Source organism: Cygnus atratus, chromosome 12 (assembly GCF_013377495.2).
Source record: "Cygnus atratus isolate AKBS03 ecotype Queensland, Australia chromosome 12, CAtr_DNAZoo_HiC_assembly, whole genome shotgun sequence".
Taxonomy (NCBI): Eukaryota; Metazoa; Chordata; class Aves; order Anseriformes; family Anatidae; genus Cygnus; species Cygnus atratus.
In genome coordinates this window covers 2,174,659-2,196,025 of record NC_066373.1, presented here as the reverse complement: position 1 = coordinate 2,196,025, position 21,367 = coordinate 2,174,659, and the positions used below count along the sequence as shown (strand labels likewise).

At 38.3% G+C, this 21,367-nt stretch overlaps 1 protein-coding gene across 2 annotated transcripts in view; it reads left to right on the top strand.

The window, feature by feature from the left end:
- The window catches only part of BANP (BTG3 associated nuclear protein), a 145,815-nt gene that overhangs the window by 48,397 nt on the left and 76,051 nt on the right, over positions 1–21,367 (top strand). For both annotated transcript variants that reach the window (XM_035566269.2, XM_035566268.2), the window contains exon 8: positions 16,389–16,556. In XM_035566269.2, coding sequence (XP_035422162.1) covers positions 16,389–16,556 — 168 coding nt within the window. The remainder of the gene's footprint in view (positions 1–16,388; positions 16,557–21,367) is intronic.

The following is a 21,367-nucleotide window of genomic DNA, read 5'->3' as shown; positions in this document are numbered from 1 at the left end:
TTGCCAAACAGATGTTTTTTTAGCTTTTATTTATGAAGGAGTCCTAATGGACTGCTTTATTTTAGCTTGTTGTGGGCCAGAAATTCCTCGATCTTGAAATCTGAATTCAGATTTATTTGCAACTACCAGCTGCAAGCACACCAAGTGTAGCAAATAATCTAGCTGACAAATATTGCTTTGGCTAAAGTGGAACAGGTCTTAAAAGAAAAACAAACAAACAAAAACAATTATATTATTTTTAAATATTGCTCAAGTATTCAAAATAATATGGTCCTGCATCTCAGTTTCTTTTAATTTCTGTGTATTATTTCAGAAGACTTGCTGACATTGAGATGGAGGAAATTTGCAGTCTCTTCTAAAGGAGAGATTAAGTATCATAGTCTGTGGATTCATAACAACATTAGCACACAGTGCTAATTGATAGTGCATATTGATAGCACAGTGCTAATGTAGTTCCAGTGTGCTTGAGTTTTTTGCTTATTAAAGCTATTATGCAGTAATGAACAGATATTACTTATATTGCAGATGCAATTCTTGGCAATTTGAAAGGAATTAAATGTGTTTTGCATATAGAATATAGTAGGCATAGCCCCTAGTGAGGAGTGAAGAAGAATCTGGATGTATGCATCTCGCTCTGATACGGTGGTTTCTAGTAGGGGATTACTCAGTGAATACATTAATGAGGACAGCCAAGTCTCTTCCCTGTGCTGTGGTGTAAATATTTCACACCAAAGGAGGTAGGCGAAGGCCTCCCAGACATCCAAGTATCTGACACAAATCTTCAGCTCGTGTGATACCTTTATTATGCGTGCTGCGTAGAGGAAACAGAACTGGAAATGTTAGTGTAGAATTGAGAGTGTCTAAAAATGACCAACATTACTACTTGAACTAGATTTTTATATGCCAGTAAATCTTGTTCTTTACAGTCACATCTTATGTAGGTCACCAATGGATTAGTAGAGAGGGAATAATTTGTTATACTGAAGTGTTTTGTGTGCAATTGCCAATTTGAAATGCCAATTAAGGCTTAAGAACATAGCCAGAGAGCTTATTTTGATTGGTGTTTGAAGAATCTGATGCTTTGTTCTTATGCTTCTGTTAGGGCAATGTGTTTGATAGTTACATGGAAGAATATTTGATGATGCTACTGCTCTGCTTTCTTTACGCTGAACTGAGCTGAAGAAATAGAGTCCTATTGCCCTGTTTTCATTTCTGGTGGTTTGCTGACTATCTCAGGGAAACTAATGGGCAGTAAGCAATGCAGTTTGTTGCATTAGGCCAGTTTTTGTCTTTACATACCTGCAGCAGAAGACCAGGCTGTAGTAATGTATGTGTGTTATGTTATCACTCCGAGTAATTCAGTTAAAATGACACTTGGTTGCAGAAGCCTTGGTAGGAATTTGCTGCCATGCAAGTGAGCGTACGGATGCCTCGTAACCCTCAAGGATGAGGTTCTGGCCGTGGTCAGTTCAGTGGCAGAACTCCGGTTGAGTTCAGCTGTGCCACGATTTCATCCTTAACATTTGTCAGACAGGTAGTGAGAGGAGCCCTGCCATGTGGTGTCCGCTTTGCTTTATCGGTCCCCAGACCATCTGGTTTTTACTGGTGATCGTTCTCCCATAAATTGTACCAAAACCCAAGTGCAGCACTAGAATGGGAACTAAATTATGTTGTTGTCCTAACAGTGGGGTTTCCTTCTGCACTGAGCAGTCATACTTTGCATTATTTTAAAGTTAAATAAATTTAACTTAAGTTGCATCAAAGTAACAATTTAATTATAAGCTGAAATGAAAATCTAATGTCATCAGCCTTGCCTTTGCCAATCATAGCTAGCAAAGCACAAACAAATGTAAAGGATTTTTTTTTCTTTTGTTTCAGGTTTCTTTAAGTTTGTCAGTGGAAAGGTATTTGTTCTTTTTCTAGAAGGAAAACACCAACCAAATCCATATTTAATAGAAAATATTTTGAATAATATGCACAAGCTAAGAGAATGAAGAGATGTATGTTTATGAAAAATCCTTGATGTACTGCGTAGGGTTTACCGCAGCAGAGATGAAAGTTTATCTTTTGAAGTAGAAGTTTTCATTTGTGGTATAAATTTGGTTGTGGGGTGGTAGTGGTATTGAAAGTTTTTAAGCAAGAAACCAAAATGACTTAAACGCACTATATGTCATTAAGTAGCTCATTATTTCAGCCTTACTAAAAATATAGACGTTTTCTGGTGAAATATAAGAACATCAGCAGTTTTAATTTTCATTGTGTAGGAGAAAATACAGATTTAGCCCTTTTGAGATTTTATAGCAATCTCCACAGATGAGTTTGAAAAAAACCCAAACTATCACTAGTCCTTATTTTTTAAAATATAAATAATAAAATGAAAAGAAAATATTAGTTATTCCCTGTGTAACTTTGCTGTTAGCGCATCATTTCTGTGAAGGCCTCTTGCATCTGCATTTATTTATTTTGCAGACTCTCCCTCATCATTTTTAACATTTGTCAGTTTTGGCCAAATTCGACAAGAGGAGAGAAGCTCGGTATCTAGAAATTAAATGCAAAATGAGTGATTGGGTGGAGGAAAGAGAGATACATTCAGCAATCATGTTAAGGAAAGCTGTGCCCATGGTTCCATTGTGTTATTGGGCACCAGAGATCCTCTGTTGGCTCCATACTCTCTGTTGCTCAGGGAACTATTTATACATATTGAAATAACTCTCATGTTAGGGACATGATCCTTTTTTTTTTTTTAATGGAAGGAAAAAAAAAAAAGACTCATACCCACAAAGAAGAGGGCACTGTGGTAAAGGACGGAAAGATGTATGAGGAGTGTTATAGCCAAGTTAGTACTATTCTGCTGAGTTTTCCTGTCTGCTTCCAGGACTGCTTTGTAGAGTGAATTTTTGCAGACTTCAGTTCATGAGTTAACATTTATTTCATCCAGAATAAACCCCTGTTATTGAAATAGCATAGGACAAAAGTATTATCTGAAAACATCTCATGACAAAGTCTCATTTTTAATTACAAAGTAAATGATGCATATTCTGTTTCATGTGGCACATGACTTTAATTTTTTCAAATACATTTAAAATCATAGAATATAAAGAAATTGCTAACGGAAGCTTGTTATTTCTGTTGTGTTGTAATATTGCTTCCAGTAAAGACGGTACCATTTTCTATTTTACTAACTGAAAGAGATGTTAATACACTTTGACAGAAGAATGAAATACAGCTCCGTCCTCTTCAGAAAGCTGTTCAAATAGAGTTAAGCACTATGTTGCTTTACGAAATTCATTGACACAATACTGCTTAAGATGGAGAGGCAGACCACCCACATTTGTTTAATAGGAAACACATTTGAGTCCTGCTTGATTGTGTGGAGGATGCTGCTTAAATCAGCGTATGTATATTTGTATATATATATCCATGCACATAACCCAAACATAATGCACGTTGGGTCAGTTTAAGCAACTTGTAACTTGTCACGTAAAATCCTCTGATCGCAGTAATTCACTACTGTTTCAGCTTCTCATTTGCTTATAATGAAGATTTTGATCTTAATAACAGTGCAGGGTAAAGAACAAATATACCACACTTCTGTTCCATCTTCTATAAGCATCCTCATGCTTTTAAGTATTGGAGGAAAGGTAATAAATTGCAACTCAAAGACAAGCTGTTAGCTCTAATATTTCTCACCAGTTGATCTGTTTTTTGAGATACCGCAGACTTTTGTCATTATATAGAATGTTTTATATAAATAAACATTGCAGTTACTGAAAGTGTATACTATAAATACAGAATGTCTTTAGTATTTTCTTTTTTAAATTTTTTTCCACTTAAAAAATGCCTTTTGCATTGCTGTATTTTTTCTAAATTATGCCCATTCTTTTATCCCCCCTTTAGTCCTTCGTAATCTCTATATACTTGTTTTGCTCTCTGTCTTCCTTTGATTACATGTTTATAATTCTGGCTTCACATGTGTCTGACTTCTGAATATTGTACTAGTTGCTACCTGCCAGAATATATAGCATATATACAGTGGCTTAAAATGCTGTTGCGTGTTGCTGCGACAGAGATAGCCACAAGCCTTGGTTATCAGCAGTCGTTGACACCGCTCGATCTTGGACTCCGTCAGGAGGCAGCTGGAGAACTTCAAGAAAATTTCAAACTTTTAAAAAATTGGCGTTTTGTCCTATCTATAATATTTTATCAGCACTAGAAACTGATGGTTTTTTTTTTTTTTTTTAACTTGGATGGTTGTGACTACATAGCTAATTGTACTTTCAATCGATCTCCTTTGACAGAGCAGCTAACTCAAGAATCCGTCATGCTCTGAATTCCCTGGAGATTGGGGGTAAGAGGAATGGGTTAGTGGTAGTACTCAAGCTAGTAATTTGCTGAGGATTGCTGATGTTTTCTGTTTAACCCATGCCTCTGTTTCTTCATTATATAGCACATTAATCTTCCAAGTTATAGTATTCTGAAGAGAAGTTGTGTGGTTTGTATCCACATGGATGAGCTAATCCTGTGGTCCCTGGAAATACCTTTTGCCAACATTTTCTTCTCCTAGTAATAAATACCGTGGACTGCAGCAGTCTGGAAATATAAATTCGCTTCAGCCTGTTCCTTTGAGGACTGTGGTGTTATTAGATGCTATAGTGCATTTCTCAACTGCCAGATCATGGCTTAGAGGTAGGACAAACTTCATTTTACAGTTCAAAGGGTTGAATATATGCAAACAAGGATTTGCCCAAATCTGCAGCATCATGCCTGCGGCAAATGGGGAAGCTGAAGCAGGTTCTCCTGAGCTAAGCACTATTCAAAACCTCTACTCTGATCCTCACCAAGCGGACAGTATCCATCTGACATTTTGGAAAGGCTGTCTTGTGGCTCATTCTGAATTGCGTGATAGTGGTGGCTCTGTTATGGTGAGAACTTAGGAAGAGAGGAGGAGGAGTTTGCAGAGGGGTTGAACTACCTCATACCTCAAGCAGAGAGCAAGAAGCAGAGTATGAGAGTTCAGCACATCTTTAAATGAGAAGAAGTGAAAGAAAACAGTTCTGTTATGCTTTTCTTATATCCAAAAAGCATTATTTTTTGTACAGAACCCTTAGGATAGGCCTTGATGCAGCAGTGCCGCTTTTTGCAAACGCATTGTCTTCCTGAGAGCTGCAAAAGTCTGGCTTCAGTTCCAAATAGCTGCTGCTTTGTGAATCAATTAAATGCTGCCACATGGAGGGAAGTGATAACCTCGTTTGAGGCTAGGCAAGAAGATAATATGAGAACCCATTGAGTTTATCTCGGCACCGCAGTTCTCATAAATGGCATCAATGCTGGCACTTGCTTACTGACTTTATGTAAGCACTATAATTTAATGCTGGCTGTTGTTTTCTTCTTTCCTGGGTACTTATGTAGATTTCGATTACTTTCCTGGCCAGTTACTTTTTAATAAACTTAAGTAAAGGTGGCAATTTTGGGGAAAAAGAAATAAATTGTTGGCAGGGTGTTTTCTCTCTCCCTCTCACACTTGTCTTGTTGTTCTTGCATTATAAAAGCAATGAATTTAATTTTCCATTCTTGAACATAAGCAGCTGCTTAGTCTGTCAGTTGCAACTGTGACTGCATAGAACTTGATTGTGCGTGATGTGCTGTCAAGCATTTGTGAGTTCATAGGCTCTAGAGAAAGAAGAAAACTAACATTAGGTCACTTGGACCATCTCTTTATGGCCGAAGCATGATTGTTCCATCCTGTCAATGCTTTTCCACTTTGGCCAGACTCATTTAAAGTACGTGCTGAAGTGCCCTGCTTCTCACTTCTTGAGAGGCAGCTAAAAACATTCAGATCAGTCTATGAACATAAAAACTTTCCTCAGTCATTTTAAATCTTGCTTCAGGAGGGCGTACTGTAAAAAGAGCCAAACTGTGTAATTAGTAAGAAAGATGTGCCCAATGTGAAAGTTCCCCTATAAATATGATAATTTAGTCAAATGAGAGCTGTGCTTTTCCTAATGAAAATCAAGGGAGTTTATGTGGATTTCAAAAGGCGTTATAGATTCATAATAAAAATCCTCAAACCCTGATGTCAGCAAACAGTGGTGGACCATTTGTAGTTAGCATCGAGTGTGATGTCCAGGGATCTTCCTTACCACCACTGTGGATCCATCCCAGCTATGAAGCTACAAGTGAAAAGGAAGAGTCTTCACATCGCAGTTGTACTAATCACTGTTAGCTTTGGACTAATTTCTCCACGCTGGAACTCCTCCACGGTTACAACTGTCTGCAGGACAGTTCGGCAGCGTGCAGTGGTGGTGTCCCTTCGGGTCTGATTCAGAAGGATGCGGAGTTTCTTTATTCTCCCTGCCTGTACTGGAGGCGGTTGGTTACCCGCTACCACTTGGGCTCAGTCTCCGCATAAATAAAATACCCTAATGAACTTTCAGTGAGCTCCAGACAAGAAATAGTTTCTTTACTATTGAAGGCCTATAAATGACAAAAGTGAACTTTTTATGGTGTGGTTTTAGAAGATGCGAAGAGTCTAAGAAAGTATTTGATCCCTGACATTTTGAGAGGAAAAGCAGCTCAGCCACCAAACGCAGATTGATCAGTGCAAGAATAATGTACATTCGTCTGGAAAGCTCATTGCCGCGTTCAAGGAGAGCTGTGATTTCACAAAGGCTCGTAAACGGAATGCCAGAAGGTTGCATAGCTTTTCCTTTCCTGCCTTGAACTCTCTTTTCTTCATTTCATAAGGGTTAAAAAGTGAAGTGGGGAGATGCCTCAAGCCGACTGCAAGTAAAATGTAAATAAATTCCCGCAGCGTTCAGGTTTCTGTGGTGCCAGGCCTTTCCAAACCCACAAGCTCCTTCGGAAGGGGAGAAATTTTCGTTGTTGATTCATAAGTGAGTTTTTCTTGGCGGCACGTGTGGTGGCGTTTGCCATCCAGATGGGATCCTGAGGCACTGCGGAGAGGGCTTATGTAACGGGATGTCTTGGGAAGGGGGATTTTAAAGCAACAACCCTCCTTTTTCCCTTGGTTTTGCCGTGGGTTCTCTCAGACTATACTGTGCTGCTGTGTAAAAGATAAACAGCTGTTTAATAAATTTCTCCTTAACGTTGTGTGGATATCAAAAATGACCCGACGTGTGATTGTTGGCAGTGGCTCCTTAACATCAGAAACATTTATTTCGATGAAGCATTATTACTTCAAATTGGGTGATTCCATTTGTTTTCAGCATCAGCCTTTGATTTCAAGCAGTAAGTTGATCCCTTGGCAATAAACACATCATTTACCTGGGTGCGTTCCGTTCCAAACCCAAATGGTGGCTGATAAACCTTACAGGAGTGGTTCTCCCCAAGAGCGAGTAAAAGAAAAAGTAAGATCTTTGCTCAGTCTGATCATAAATGAATGCTCTGAGATTTGGAACGTGCAAAACTAGAAGGTAAATTCTTTTGAACTCTCAAAAGCACAGTATCCCATATGTGCATTTTTAACATGCGGAAGGAAGGTAATAGTCATCGTGAGCGCATGAGGCTTTTTATTTGGAAGGAGATTGTTAGTGGCAGAGTAATTGAACAAGTGTTGGCGTCTTCAGGGTCCTAATCTTTATGAAAAGCCATTTCAGATGAAAATGCTTGTGTAGTCTATATGGAATGCTGCCATTGCAATTTTTAGCTGTACAGCTATAGATATATGAAGTATGCGATTTCAGTTTCATACTGGGACCCAAATGTTGCATGAATATATATATTTTGGGAGGAAATGAAACATAGATCTTCTGTCTTTTTTCAAGGTATTTTGTTTTATTTGCTCTGTCTTTGGATTTGCAAAATCTTTTTCAGAGCAAGAAATGTGTTTTCTTTTAAAAATGAGAAAAAAAATAGAAGTGAATGTCATTTATCTATTATCACACTGGAGTACCTTCTATGCAACTTGTGAGCTGTAGCAAGTCTGTAGTAGATAACAAAGATTATTCTATTCTCAGAGTATAGACCCTCTGATTTGGTCTAGAATTATTTTCTTTTTCTTATGGAGTTTGTTAATTCGTTTATGGAGTTATAAGCACTTCATATTCTTGATAATTGCACTAGTTATTAAATGGTTGCATCTATACAGCTGTTAATATTCTGTCACCATCAGAGAAACGTAATCAAAAAATCCCTATGGGAATGCCTTATGGCCACCACTGTAACACACCGCATGGAAATCGCTTTAATAGAAGTGTGCAACCAGGAACATCAGAAATGCTCGGTTCCTGCAGTGATTAATTCGCTCCCTTCCATTTCACAGCAGATCTCTGGTTCTGCAGTCCTGCTAACCTTTTGTAGCACTTGGTGCATGCTGCAGGGGAATCAGAGATTGAGCAAACATACACAGGCACGGATAAAAACGCTGCTGTCTCTTGCCAGAGTGGTAAGTTTGATGCTCCACTAGATGGCATTATTCCCATGCTTATGGCAAAGAGGCTTATTTTGAAGAGTCAAAATAAAACAGGTTCTGCAATTGGTAAAATAAATAGAAGTAGACTGGTTGGTTTTGCAGGAAGGTGGAAGGGTGTCCGATTGTAGGATCTCTTCCGTTTTAGAAAAGGAATTGGTGGAATTTGGAGATGTTAGATGCTTAAAAAAATAGATATTTTTGTTCTTGAAACTTCTGATAGGGAATACAGACCTGGATGGTTCTTTTCAATTTGTTAAACTAAGGGCATTCAAAACAATTTTTAATTTCATGTTTCCACTGATTCTGAAATTCATTAAAAAAAAGTACTCAGCTAAATATTCTAAACAAATATTAATGAAATATTCTGACAAATTAACTTTTAATAAATTAAAATTAACTGTTAACTATTTTGATAATTAGATGTTAGTAGGTAACATTCAGGCTTATATTAGTTATTAGTTCTTTTGAGGAACACAGTGCATTGAATTATGAGCCAGAGCTGCACGTTAGCATCAAGAAGGTACTTCCTTTTTTCATGTAAGATTCAGGTTTCAAAATGCTCTAAGTTTTCTTAAAATATTTTATCTGCATTTTTACAGAGTAAGAACAGAGAACGAAATCTCACGCCTTTTGGGTTGTACTGATTAAATAAAAAAGCAAACAAAAACCACCTAAAAAAAAGCAAACAAAAACTACCTATCTGTATGTTGAAGACCGTGTATTTTACTGAAGCAGAAAGACCTGTAGCAAGCACTTGCAAAAGGTCTCTTGTCTGCAGAAGGCCTTTGATCTGGTATCCTTGAGAGAAATGCAAAAATTGTGGTTTCAGCTCTGTCTGCATCCAACAAGTCGTCACATCTGCAGCTCCAGATTGATGGAGAAAAGTTATAATGATCGAGGCAGTGAACAGTCCACTTTCACTTTAATCTGTTATTTGAGACACCAGCCTCTATGTACAAACACTTCTTACACTGTTTGGTAGTTATTTAAACAAGTTGATTTCTGAAATGTTTCTTCAAATGTGATAGACTAATTTGACACTACTTCTGAAAACTTCCTTGCCTGTTCTTCCAAATGGTTTAGTGTCCTAGTTGCACAGAATTGTAATCAGTAGATTGTCGAAACACTGTAGTTAGTGTTTTATAAATAGTTGCTGATTGTAATTTAACAATTCCTCTCTCTTTCTCTAATGGTGGTACATTAAAATGCACCCTTTTGATCCCAGAATGTATTCCTACCTGCCAGATATTTAATTTGAACTTGGCTTTGTTTTAGCAGCTGAGATGAGGAAAGCTCATTTTTTATTATCAAAAACTCATAAGTTGTTAGTTTTCCTGAAATAACTAAAACATGCTGCTTCCACTTATACTAGAAATATATATATATATATATATATATATATAAAATATATTTATCCTAAAAGGCACTGGATCCCATTGCTTGAGGCAGTTGGTCTGATACTGTTTGGGGTATTGGTAATTGTAAGACCTGTGTTACTGTGGTTTTGGGGAGTGGGAAGGGGATGCTGTTAGGCTGATGTCAGTTCAGCCTACAGAGCTTTGTATTGTAGTCCCACTTCTATTCCGGTTATCTTGTAAAAGCTACGGAAATACAATACTTAGAATCTGGTTCCTTAATGGGCTGACATATATATTTATATAACCCCACATCGCGATGGCATCTGGAAGCCAGCAGAATTGTGCTGAGCAATACACTCCTCCAAAGACCATATATTTCGGTGTCCCTAATGTTAGTCCTTATTCCCTAAATTGTATAATCGCATGCTTACATTTCAAACCAGTGACTTCACTGAGACTTTTTGCATCTGGAGTGTTTACCTTGAACATGCCTGCTCTTTAAATTATATCCTTAATGGTATTTAGGAATGTCCTTACTTTCTTACCATGACAGATTTAATTTTCTTACTGTAGGTAAACATTTATGGGTATTTGTTGTAAGATTAGCAGTTACACATTTTGTCCTAAAGTTACTGAAGATGAGATTCCTCCCATGATCGCTAGTATAGGGTTGAGTTTCTGTTGTCCAGGTGGAAAGGGATTTGATTAACAGGTAATTTTGAGGTGTATATATTATTATAATTTAGTTGAAGTGTACGGTAGAATAACCCACTTTTCACGGGATCTTATTTACACAAATCCTCTTAAAGCATATCTTCTGCACCTAGGAAGACAGGGCATTTGTTCTCCTTAAAAGCTGACGATTGGAATTTTCTTTAAAAAGTTCAGATTTCATCAGCAGCTAGCAGTTATATTTCAATATTTGACTGTTTAAATTATAGTGGTTACTGACGAAGGTTTAGTAAACCCTTCCTTAGCTGTGTGTAGTAGAATAGGATTTCAGTTGTATTTGAGACTTCTCGTGTGTACCCCGTGGAAATAATTTGTATTGTAAAGGGCTCATGCTGTAGTCACAGATAGTCTATATACTTAGAGCTGTTTGAAAGGCTTGAATTTAATAGTTAAAGGAACTGTAGGAATAAAATGGAAAACAGGCATTGTTTGGTAGCTGCATTGTTTTTTCCCTCCTCCCTCTCTCCCTGTTTTTACCGGCTCCCCCCATCTCTTTTTGGATGTCGATTAGCCTGTGGCTGAGAACAGTGGTGTGCAAAGGGCTCGTCTGGGGACCCGACTGACGGTCACCAAGCACGTGGCACTGGAAAAGCTGCCAAAATTCTGCCATCCTCCAGGTGAAGCGGGACCAGTTTTCCACAAACGAGGATGCTGCTGCCCTCCGCTCCTGCATCCCTTTGCCCAGCCCCAAGCACTTTTGGGTTTCAGAGGGGAGCCACCTCCCAGCCGTGGAGATCGTACAGCCCCCTGCCTCCTCCCAGCTGTCAAAGGAGTAAACAATTACTCGTTTAAAATTGTTTCAATATGGCCAATGCATGACCATAATTATATTTGAGGAATTGAAGCCCGAAGGCGCAAGAAGGAACTTCAGAGGTGCCTAATTTTTTCTCTGCTGTTCAAGTATTTAGTATAGCAGATTTCATTGTCATACGCTATTTGTTTAATAAAAAGAACTCCAAATGTATGAGCCTTATGTGAAAAAATGTGTTTTATTAGCCAAAACCCCAAATAATCGCCCCTTTTCATGATTAAGTGCAGGCAAAATCTGAAGCCCTTATTTTTCATGATACCCATCTTATTCTTGCCAATTAAAAAAATGATTCCTTTTATCAGTTTAATCGTTAGAATTTGAATTTTGAATGTGACACCCTCTTGCTTTTTCTGTAGACTTTAAAAATAATATTGAAGTTGAAAGTGGAAAGAACGGTTAACCAAGTCTGTTTGGATTACACATTAACGTAAAGGTCTGTATTTTACATATTTTGTAGGTTCTCCAGGGGTAACACTTTCCCTAGTCTTTCAAAATGTAGCAGTAAAAGAGGAAGAATCTCTGCCATCTCAGTACAAAGGGCAGCAAAGGGAATTCTGCCAAGTCCATGAATAGAACGATTTACCTTTTAATTTTTCTAAATAAATCTCGTTTTCCTGGAGAATGGGAATCAGCAGGACACGGCGATATATAAATGCAAGCTGTTGACATGAAGTTTGTTTTTTAGCAGGCTGATACTGAATGCGGTGTCAAGATAGAATATTTCTTGTCTGGTTTTGATACTACAAATGCCTTCTCTTCCTCCTCAATTTGTTCTTAATTAAATTTCTTTACAAGTTAATGTTTTCTGCGGATTGCTTTGTCTGCTGCCTGACTTTTGACCTTTAAGAAAGAGAGGATTACTTTCTCAGGAACATTGTTTTCACTTTTTCCTTAATTAGTCCTGTTCTTTTCTCTTAAAAATAAAAAATAAAAAATTGAGAACAAACATTTTGTACATTAGCTGCCCCAAAGTTTGGGAAGGCACAGTCATTTCAAACACCATTGCTGGTGATCTCTGTGTTTACACTAGCTCATCTTCACTGTCTTTCCCAGCTTGTTTTTCTATGAACCACAAAAAGATTTATTTTGTGGTGCACAAGGAGCATTCTAGAACTTAGTGTCATTGTTTCTCTTAGCTTTAAATGAACTTCAGCTAAAATGTAGCCAGAACTAGTGCTGTGTTTCTAATCTAGGGTCTACGTTTAGTACGATGCACCTGTTACTTTTAATGCTGATTTATTTAATTTTCGTGATGCACACATGCTTTCCTCCTAAGCTTTTGCTCGATAAGATTAAATGTTGGTTCTTGCAATCCAAAGTGATTTCCTCTGTGTGCATTTTGGATGCTCCGTGTCTCTGTGAATTCTTCTTGCAGACCTTTTTGTCTCCCAAGCTGCTGCTGGTATTTATGTTGCTCATAGAAGTTGCTCAAGCTCTTGCAATCTATTAAATAACCAAACTATTTTAAGTCTCTGGTGTGTTTTCAGAGAGAGCTTTTTTTTTTTCTTTCTTTTTTTTTCAGGAAGAGAGGTTCCCAAAGAAAGCAAGGTTCGGACACTTAGTATTTAAAAACAAGCACATCCTTTGTTTTGGATGTGACCAGCAACCATCCATTGTCCTAAATAAAAAGATCTCTAAAAACACAGCCAGCCATCCTTAGGCGATCTAAATCCTTTGCTTCACTCTTGTGTATGTGCATCTGTCTTCCCAAGTACCGTTGTCTTTTTGCCAAAGTGCTGAATTATACTGCTGAACGTATTTTAATGTGTTTTTATCAGGGTTGTTATGTGGCTCACGGATACTGTGCTGCGTACAAATTACGATGCTTCATGCTGCTTTTGACTAGTAAATGTTCTGAAAAAGTCAAATCTCTTCTCACTGAAGCACTGCTGTCTTTTCCAATAAGGACTGCCCCAAGTTAAAAGTCTCCTTGGCAGTATCTTGCTTTATTCCCGCCTTTCAGACTTCTTTTTTGGCATTTGACAGACTCAGAATGAGCCCCCGAGCTGAAAGCTCTCGTGCATGTGGTCAGTTATGGGTAGAAAACAAAGTCAGCACACTTGCGATTGCAAATATTGTTTGCACATGTTTTTGAGATGGATCTCTACCGTAGGTAACTCATATTTCTAATGGTATGCTGAAGTTTGTTACCAGAACGTGTATGTACTTCAAAAACACTCCACTGTCGTAGCATTAGATTTTCCATCAGCTATCAGTGGACTGTTGTGAAATGTGGCTGCTAAAGACCTGTTAATAGAGTAACATTTTAGATTATAGTATCGGCTAGATAGATCTCTACATCTGAAACTCATTTAACCTCTATGTCAACTATCGTTGTATTTAAGTGCTAATTTTTCATGCCTGATTTGCACATGCAGTTACTGTGACGGAGCACGCAGTCTGGGGGAAGGTCTGCGCAAACAGCAGGCCTGTCGTCTGTACCAGTTTTACGCCTGTGACCACAGGAACAGCTAAGTAGGAATTTCATGAATAAGGGAAAAGAAATACACCTGGCTTTGACAGTCTGTGCCTGATGCCTTGGCTCTCTCTAGTCTAAAATTGGCTCTAAATCTGACTCTACCCCATTTAGCTTGTCGTCTGTTATCCCCTCTGCAGTCTCTCCATGAAGGTGGTGGTCTCTCTGTCCACGTTAATGAAATCATAGCTTTTGTGGTCAATAAGTAGAACGCCTTTTCTCGTCTTCCATCTATAGAGCAATTTTTTGATCGTTTTATGTCTCACCTCTGGCACCCATCGTCTTTCTCAAGCTCTTGTCCTACAGGCCTTGGGTCTCCTAGTATGAACAGCTCACTGCACACGAGGCTGTCATGTCCCAAATAATTTATATTGCTATTAATTTCTGTTTGAATTAAGTGACATCTTGGAATATCCTGTGGACTATTACACTGTAATAGTTAAAATTCCTAGCTAGGCTGCTTTACTGTGAGAGTTTTCTTGGACCTGCAGTCAATTCAGTCACTTTTCTAACAGCAGCATGCAAGATGAAAGTTATTAAAATGTATTTATGAATAAAATATGGACACTTGTTCAAAATAACACAGTCATATGCTTTGTGGTTATGTAGGACTCCACAAGTACTTCGTATGTCCTGACAGCTGCGATCATATAAAGAGTTAAAACACAACTATTTTTATTGGACATTACTGCAAAGATTTATAAACCCATTTCTCTGTGTAGTGCGTATTAGTAATAGATTGCACTTGGAGAAATGTGGTCTCAGTATTTACAGTACAGTATGTGCTTTCCTTTTGCTGACACCCATGGAAAGGAAACTGTTGCACAGCAGCAGATGATAATTTTAGTCAGTTTGCCTCCTTCCCTACTCCCACCCTCGTTTTGGAGACATAATGCAGGGGTTGTAAAGCAATCTCTAAATAACGTGCCTACTGTCACTTGCCAGTGAGGAATCTTGGGCTTTTAAAAGAGTTTTTGAATTGGCTTTTTGATGCCAGTGCTTTCCTCCTCTATGTTCTCATTGCTCTTGGAACAAATCTCTAGTAAAATAACTTAAAGCATCAGAAAATAGATGATTGAAAAATGATTAAGACTTAAGAGATGCAGCATTCCTCTTGCCTGTTAGATCAGTTACCTGTGAATTTCAGACTCTGAGGGCTCTCAGCTCGGTTGAAGTGCAGAGCTCTTAGTTTGTATAAACCTGGCATTCTGCTGCCCTAAGCTTCAAATCTGTTGTCCTACGTGAACAGCCTGTATCCTGTTCAAAGGACTATACAGCAGCTTAAGCGTGCATTTAACTGCTTCGCTTAAGTATTTCAGGATCCCATTTGAGAGTAAATTTGCAAACCCAGTAGGTTGAAAAGATGGTTTTATTTTGCAGCGTACGGAAAGCATTTGATACAAAAAGGAATACAAGAATCTTAAGAGGTCCTTCAAGCACAGCCACACTGAGTAAAAACAAATATTACAGCTTTGGATTGATTTTTAACTGCTTTATTGCAGATCTAAATCTGAAAAGCTTAAAAGTAATGGAATTGTAAAGACTGTTAAATGTTTGGATAGTTCCAGTTTACTTCACAGTTCAAAAATTTGGATTTAATTTTTTGGAGTGTTTTTTCTGTAGTCATGAGAATCACAAATTTCTCTTAATACAGTCAAATGCCCTCAACTCTAAATGCTTTAAGCAAAATATAAACCACTGTAAGGCTTACAATAAAACGGTAAAAGTCTGTAGCAGTACGAGGAGTCCCTTGAAAAAGCTACCAATGTACGACATATTTCCTTCTCAATTTTAAACCATTTGTCCAGATGTTGAAGTGAGTATTTTTTTGGACCCAAAATCGTAGTTTTGCTCCATTTCTTGTACAATTAGGCTTCCACTTCGATTGCAGAGGTTGCAGACATTAATGAACCGGGTTTGAGTTGGCAGCAGGGCTCGATCTGCATGAGCTTTGTTTCAAAATACTCAAGCAGTTCAACTCACAAGTCAACATTATTTTTTCATAACGGTTTGGCAACTTAGCACTAAATGTTGGAGAGTGCAGAATGTGGCTCTTTACATGACTTAAGAGTAGTAGCATCATTTTCAGAAGATCTGAATTTTGTGCTGTGTTTTTGTTGGATTCTGATGAATCTTGCACTGAGCTTTAAGAGTTTGTTTTATATGAAGCTTTATGTGGCGTTGGACTTATGCATAAATATCGTGGGCACTATCAGCAATCAATAAAACTTTATCCAGTTTGGGTTTAGAAGGACTGGATTCTTCTGTTTCAGTGTTGCTCATCTGAAATATAAAAGTGCAGTTTCCTTGGATAGAAGTGTAGATTGGGAAGTTTCATAGTGGTGACACTTCTAAATACACAATTGTGTACGTATGTATGATTACTTAATTTTGTGAATAGCTGTTTAAATCTCACCACTGTATAACTATGGCATATTTTGTAATGTCATTGTATTTCTTTAGGCAGAGCTGCTCTCTTACTTTGTTCGCCTTGTGTGCGTGACTGTATCATCCATGCATTTTCCTGAAAATACAGACTTGTCCTAGTTTCCATCCCTTTGTGTTTCTCTCTAATTATAGGTCATCTATTTTATAAATTTGGAATCACAGAATCTGACTGGTATCGAATCAAGCAAAGCATAGACTCCAAATGCCGAACAGCTTGGAGGCGGAAGCAGCGAGGCCAGAGTCTTGCCGTGAAAAGCTTCTCCAGGCGAACACCTTCGTCGTCATCTTACGGTGGTTCAGGTAAAAAAAAAATAAATAAAAAGTTTCCAGAGACCTGGAAACTTATAGTAATAATGCCATTTGTTTTTTAAAGTACCTTGCAATGATTTTTATCTTAAGCTATAGTTACAACAGGTGCATATTTTGCCCACAAATTCAAATATTTTTATGTAAAAAATATAAATGGAGAAACCCACACTTTCAATTTGTTTTTCTTTGGAGTGAATTTTGTATTATTGCTTATGTTTTTTGAAGTACCATTTATCATTGGCAAAAAGGCCTCTCTGTTTACAGTATGAACATATGTCTGCTGTACTCCTCAAGGAGTGACTGGAGTATTCATTTTCTAATTGAAGCCAGCCACTCATAGTTAAATCACTGCGGGCTTCAGTGCAAGCCAGCCACCTTCTGGTACATTCAGAATCTTTGATAGCCTCCTGGGGCTTGTACCATAGTTGGTCCCTTGCAGCATGAACATACAATACTGTTTCATCTACAAATTGCAGTCACTCTCCTGGCTGAGATGCACTCTTGATCCAAGAAGAGAAGTAAGAGGTTTGTCTTTGTTCACAAAGAGAAGAGGGAGAAGGGAGACTGTCTCTAAACCAGTAGTAAAATAGGGATTTGTCAGAAATTAAAGTGTAGTATATTCCGGTGTGTGTGAGAGATTAGCTTTGTTGATTTGTACATACTCTGAGCTCCTGGCTTCACTAGTGTGGTTGGGACTGTCCCTGCCCATGTGCTAATTGAAAAAATTCACAAAGTGCAGCATCGTATATATATCTTACCATGTTAAACTTTGAGAAGGTCAAAATATTTATCTGCAACTGATGTTCATAAGTGGAGTCAAGTGAATAAATCTTCCTCGGTGTGCTAACACTATTTAGTAGGACGTGCTAAATTTTGTTCATAAAGTATTTTCCTCTGAAGAAATTAAATATGTTGTAGCTGATTCTATATTTCCACATAGGTGCGTAGGCATGAATAATAATAACAAATGAAAAATACTGACCTAAGAAGTGTTCTCATAGGACATTTCTGGCTCATGCTTTTAATATAAAGCAGTGTTACGGGACATTTGTACATCATATATTAAAAACAGCGTTTTGGAAGTGAGCCCAAAGAAAAGGAAGTAAGTTTATTTGCCTGCATAAAATTTTTGGTTGCATGTTAACACTAACCACTGTATCTCATGCAAAGAATGCCAAAATCTGCTTTCAATGGAAAATTTTATGTGCTGGAACTGGGAATCATATCCAAAATCCTCAAATTAAAACAACTAATCAACCTAATGATAACCATAAGCCATATATGTTGATGGGATTTTTATTTTCAGTCTCTTTAGAATAAAAATGCAGTAGTAAGTTGATATTATAGGCCTGTGCTCATTAGGCTGTACCCATTGACTTTTGTTGAGATTTATTATTAAAAAATGCTGATCTTTAATCTTCTGTCTTTAATCTCCTGGTTTGGAGATTTGGGGAGACTGTTATAGAGATGTAAAACACAGTATCAGGCTCAGTGAGTTCTTGGCATTAGAAGGCTGTAAGTTTTTGGCTTTTTTTTTTTTTTTTTTTTTGCTTAGCTGAAAACTCCAATTTTTTTCACTGTAGGCTGGTCACAGTTTCACAAACCCAATTTGTGAATAAAATGTTCCATGGGTACAGATACCTGTGCTGTCTGAGCAGGCAGGAGCAGCATGGTACAGACACACAGGAGGTGGTTCTGCAAAAGTCACTGCAGTGTTTCAGGTTGTGCACCCAGATTTTCTGCCACCTGGGCCTCTCACTGTACCACCTATCTCAGCTCCCAAGTCCCCTGGATAGCACATTGGTGACTGCAAGTCCTTAGGAAGCTGTCTTTGGTCCTAAATCTGATGAAGGTCAGCTAAGGCATCTTGACATGTCATTTGCAGGACTGTATATAAGCTGTGCAGCCAAAAGTGGAGTACTGGCAATAGCATTAACAGCTGCCTTTGGTAATGGTACATGAAAATGTTCCACGAATTCAGAGTTTTTTGTTAATTTTCTTTAAAATATTGCTATTACTCAGAATGTCATTGGCATCGTTTTCTAGGAGGCTATAAAGATGTTAGCTGAATTCACCACTGCTTTCACACCCACTGTGAAAAAGTAGAAAAACAGCCCACTTCTCCAAATCGGGCGGTCCTTTAAAAACTAATTTGCATTCCAAAATCAGGTGGGAGAGGAATTTCACCCGAAGAAAGAAGAGGTATGAGGAAAAGGGGGAGGGTTGGGATGAGGGGCTGAATGAGGGAAAAGAAGAAAAGATAAAAGGCAACCACAGGGGTTCACACACTGTCTGAGGAGGTAACTTTTGCATGACAGGGCTGTAATTCCACTGCTCTGTTCAGGTAACTTCGTGAACCTCTCAGACTTTGCCTTTGTGGTTTGACATCTCTGGAAGCCCTCGATGGAATTACAGCATCATAATTCACAGGCATCTGTTCCTTATTATATACACTGTATAGTGGATATAGCAGAATTCCTGCTGCCAGCTAGCAGGAAAGAGAAGTAATATTTCACAGCTCTGAAGTAAAGGAGGTCTGTATTTCACAGTTATGACAACATAGCTGTCAAATATGGCTTTTTAAAGTGTTACATATGAACCCAGACAGTTTTTATGGTAGCGTTTGTTTCAGGGGGCAAGTTAAGGTGAGCCTTGAATGCTCTGGAATTCAGCTACTTGAGAAACTGTTTCCCACTATCGTTAGTTGTAGCTGTTAAGGTCAGCTCCTGGGTGCTGCACCCTCCATCAGAATACCCGTGGTTGGGTCCACCGAGTCGGTACGTACCTAACAGGCGTTTTGGTTGTTCATCTGCTTGGCGAAATACAGCAGCTCTCTCGAAAGGTAGCACTTAAAGTCGAACAAATGAATTATTGTGAATGATTCCTGTGTTGTGTTTACACTAAAAGATGCAAGGCCGCAAAGGATGCATGGATATGCAGCACAGTTTCTGGTGTAACATCTTCGTGGGCTCTAAAAAACACATTGCACCCCCAGATTAAATATGATAAACCTCAACTATTTGTAGGAGTATTTAAGCCCTCTGAATTGCAAAATGATGATAATTTCCCAGGGAAGTTTTAGGGCATACTCCGGAAGATTTTCCCATAGCCTTTACAAAGCACTGTTTTTAAAGATGCTCTGTTGCCATCAACAGATGCCCTGAGTAAATGCATAGTATCGTGGTGTCTGCCATGCAGCTGAGCTGTTCTGAAAACATCATTGGGATGTTTAAATATGATTTTGAGGGCCTGAGTGTGAATAAATGAACACCACATTCCCTGCATGAACCTTTTCCTTAGTGTGGTAGTGTTTTTCTGATTATGAACTTGTAATATATTGTAGCTTGTATTAAAGTTGGGATCAAAAGGTGGACCAAAAAAGACTCCAACCCAAACCAGTTGTTTGGCTTGAAGTAATATTTTTTCAGTATTTTTTCAAGGTAGCTTTCTATTATACCTTACTGTAACAATACGTGTTTAAATCAGCAGGAAGTTATTGGCACTTTCTTCAAATGCTATAAAGGAACGCTGTTCTCCTATGTAGAAGCATAGAATAATAGGATATCCTGAGTTGGAAGGGACCCACAAGGATCATCGAGTCCAACTCGGTGTGTATCAGAATATTTCCTTAAATGTTGCTGTGCTAAAAGTCTAGAATAGCTTCACACTTTTCTGTCTGGCAGCGAAAAATTGTTGAACATCTCTACGTACCAGTTTAAATAGTGTTTGTGTTAGTTCTTGAAATAGTGTCAAATCAGCATGGTCACTGCTCTGCTGGACTTCTCCTTTGAATTAGGGGACTTGATTTTACAGAGGTGCTTTTTAGAAGAGATTAAGAGAAAAAAACAGAAGTCTGAAACTCGCCTTCTGCAACCTGACTTCTGTTTCTCTGGCTCTGAGGAATTTTAAGGTTGGTTGAACACGGGAACAGGTTGCCCAGAGAGGTTGCAGAGACTCCATCTGCAGCTGGTCACGGTCCTGAGCAACCTGTTCTAGCTGAGCATGCTCTGAACAGGGAGGTTGGATTAGGTGACCTCAAGGGGTCCTTAACAGCCTCATCTATTCTGCGATTTTGTGCTTCTTATGAGCACTGAGTCATTGCACACAAAATAAATAATTCTGAAATATTTACATCTGAAAAGGGTTGCTATTCTTCAGCTTGTTTCTTCTGCACATGTCAAAACTTTTAGGCTTTTTATGCTCGTTGTGCATAAAAGCCTTATGTAGCGTGTGGCTTTGATTTGCTTTGTGCACTTAAAAATGATAACAGATTTCCTCCCTCTTCTGTTCATCATAAGGAAAAATTAGCTGTGGAAATGCCATAGAAAGCAAAAGGCTGAGTACATTGTCCTTACATAGACCTGACAAGTTTTTAGCACTGTAATTCTGTGATACTGTTCGAGTGTTAAGAGCTGAAGAGGAAGTGATCTGCGGACAAAAAACATGTCTAAGGAAGCTGGTGGGAAAAGATGAATGAATGCCTCTTCTGTCCTTCACCCTCAAAGACATTCATTAAGATTGTTCTATGTTTAATTGACTATGCAGATTTACAGTAGCCACAAGATTTATGGGTTGCATAAAGTTGTTGTAGCAGACAGTTAAATTAAGGCAGAACTTGTTTCCTGTTTTTTTTCCTGTCTTTTCCATTCGAAGCCGTTGCCTTTTGTTGGACTTGAGGTATTATATTAACTGCAGTGAATTGCTCCTCTCAGAGCCAATGTGTTAGTCTTTAATGTGTGCTTTTGTCCCTCATTTTTCCTGATAGGAGTTGTACACACGGCTGCCATGATAATTTAGCTAGA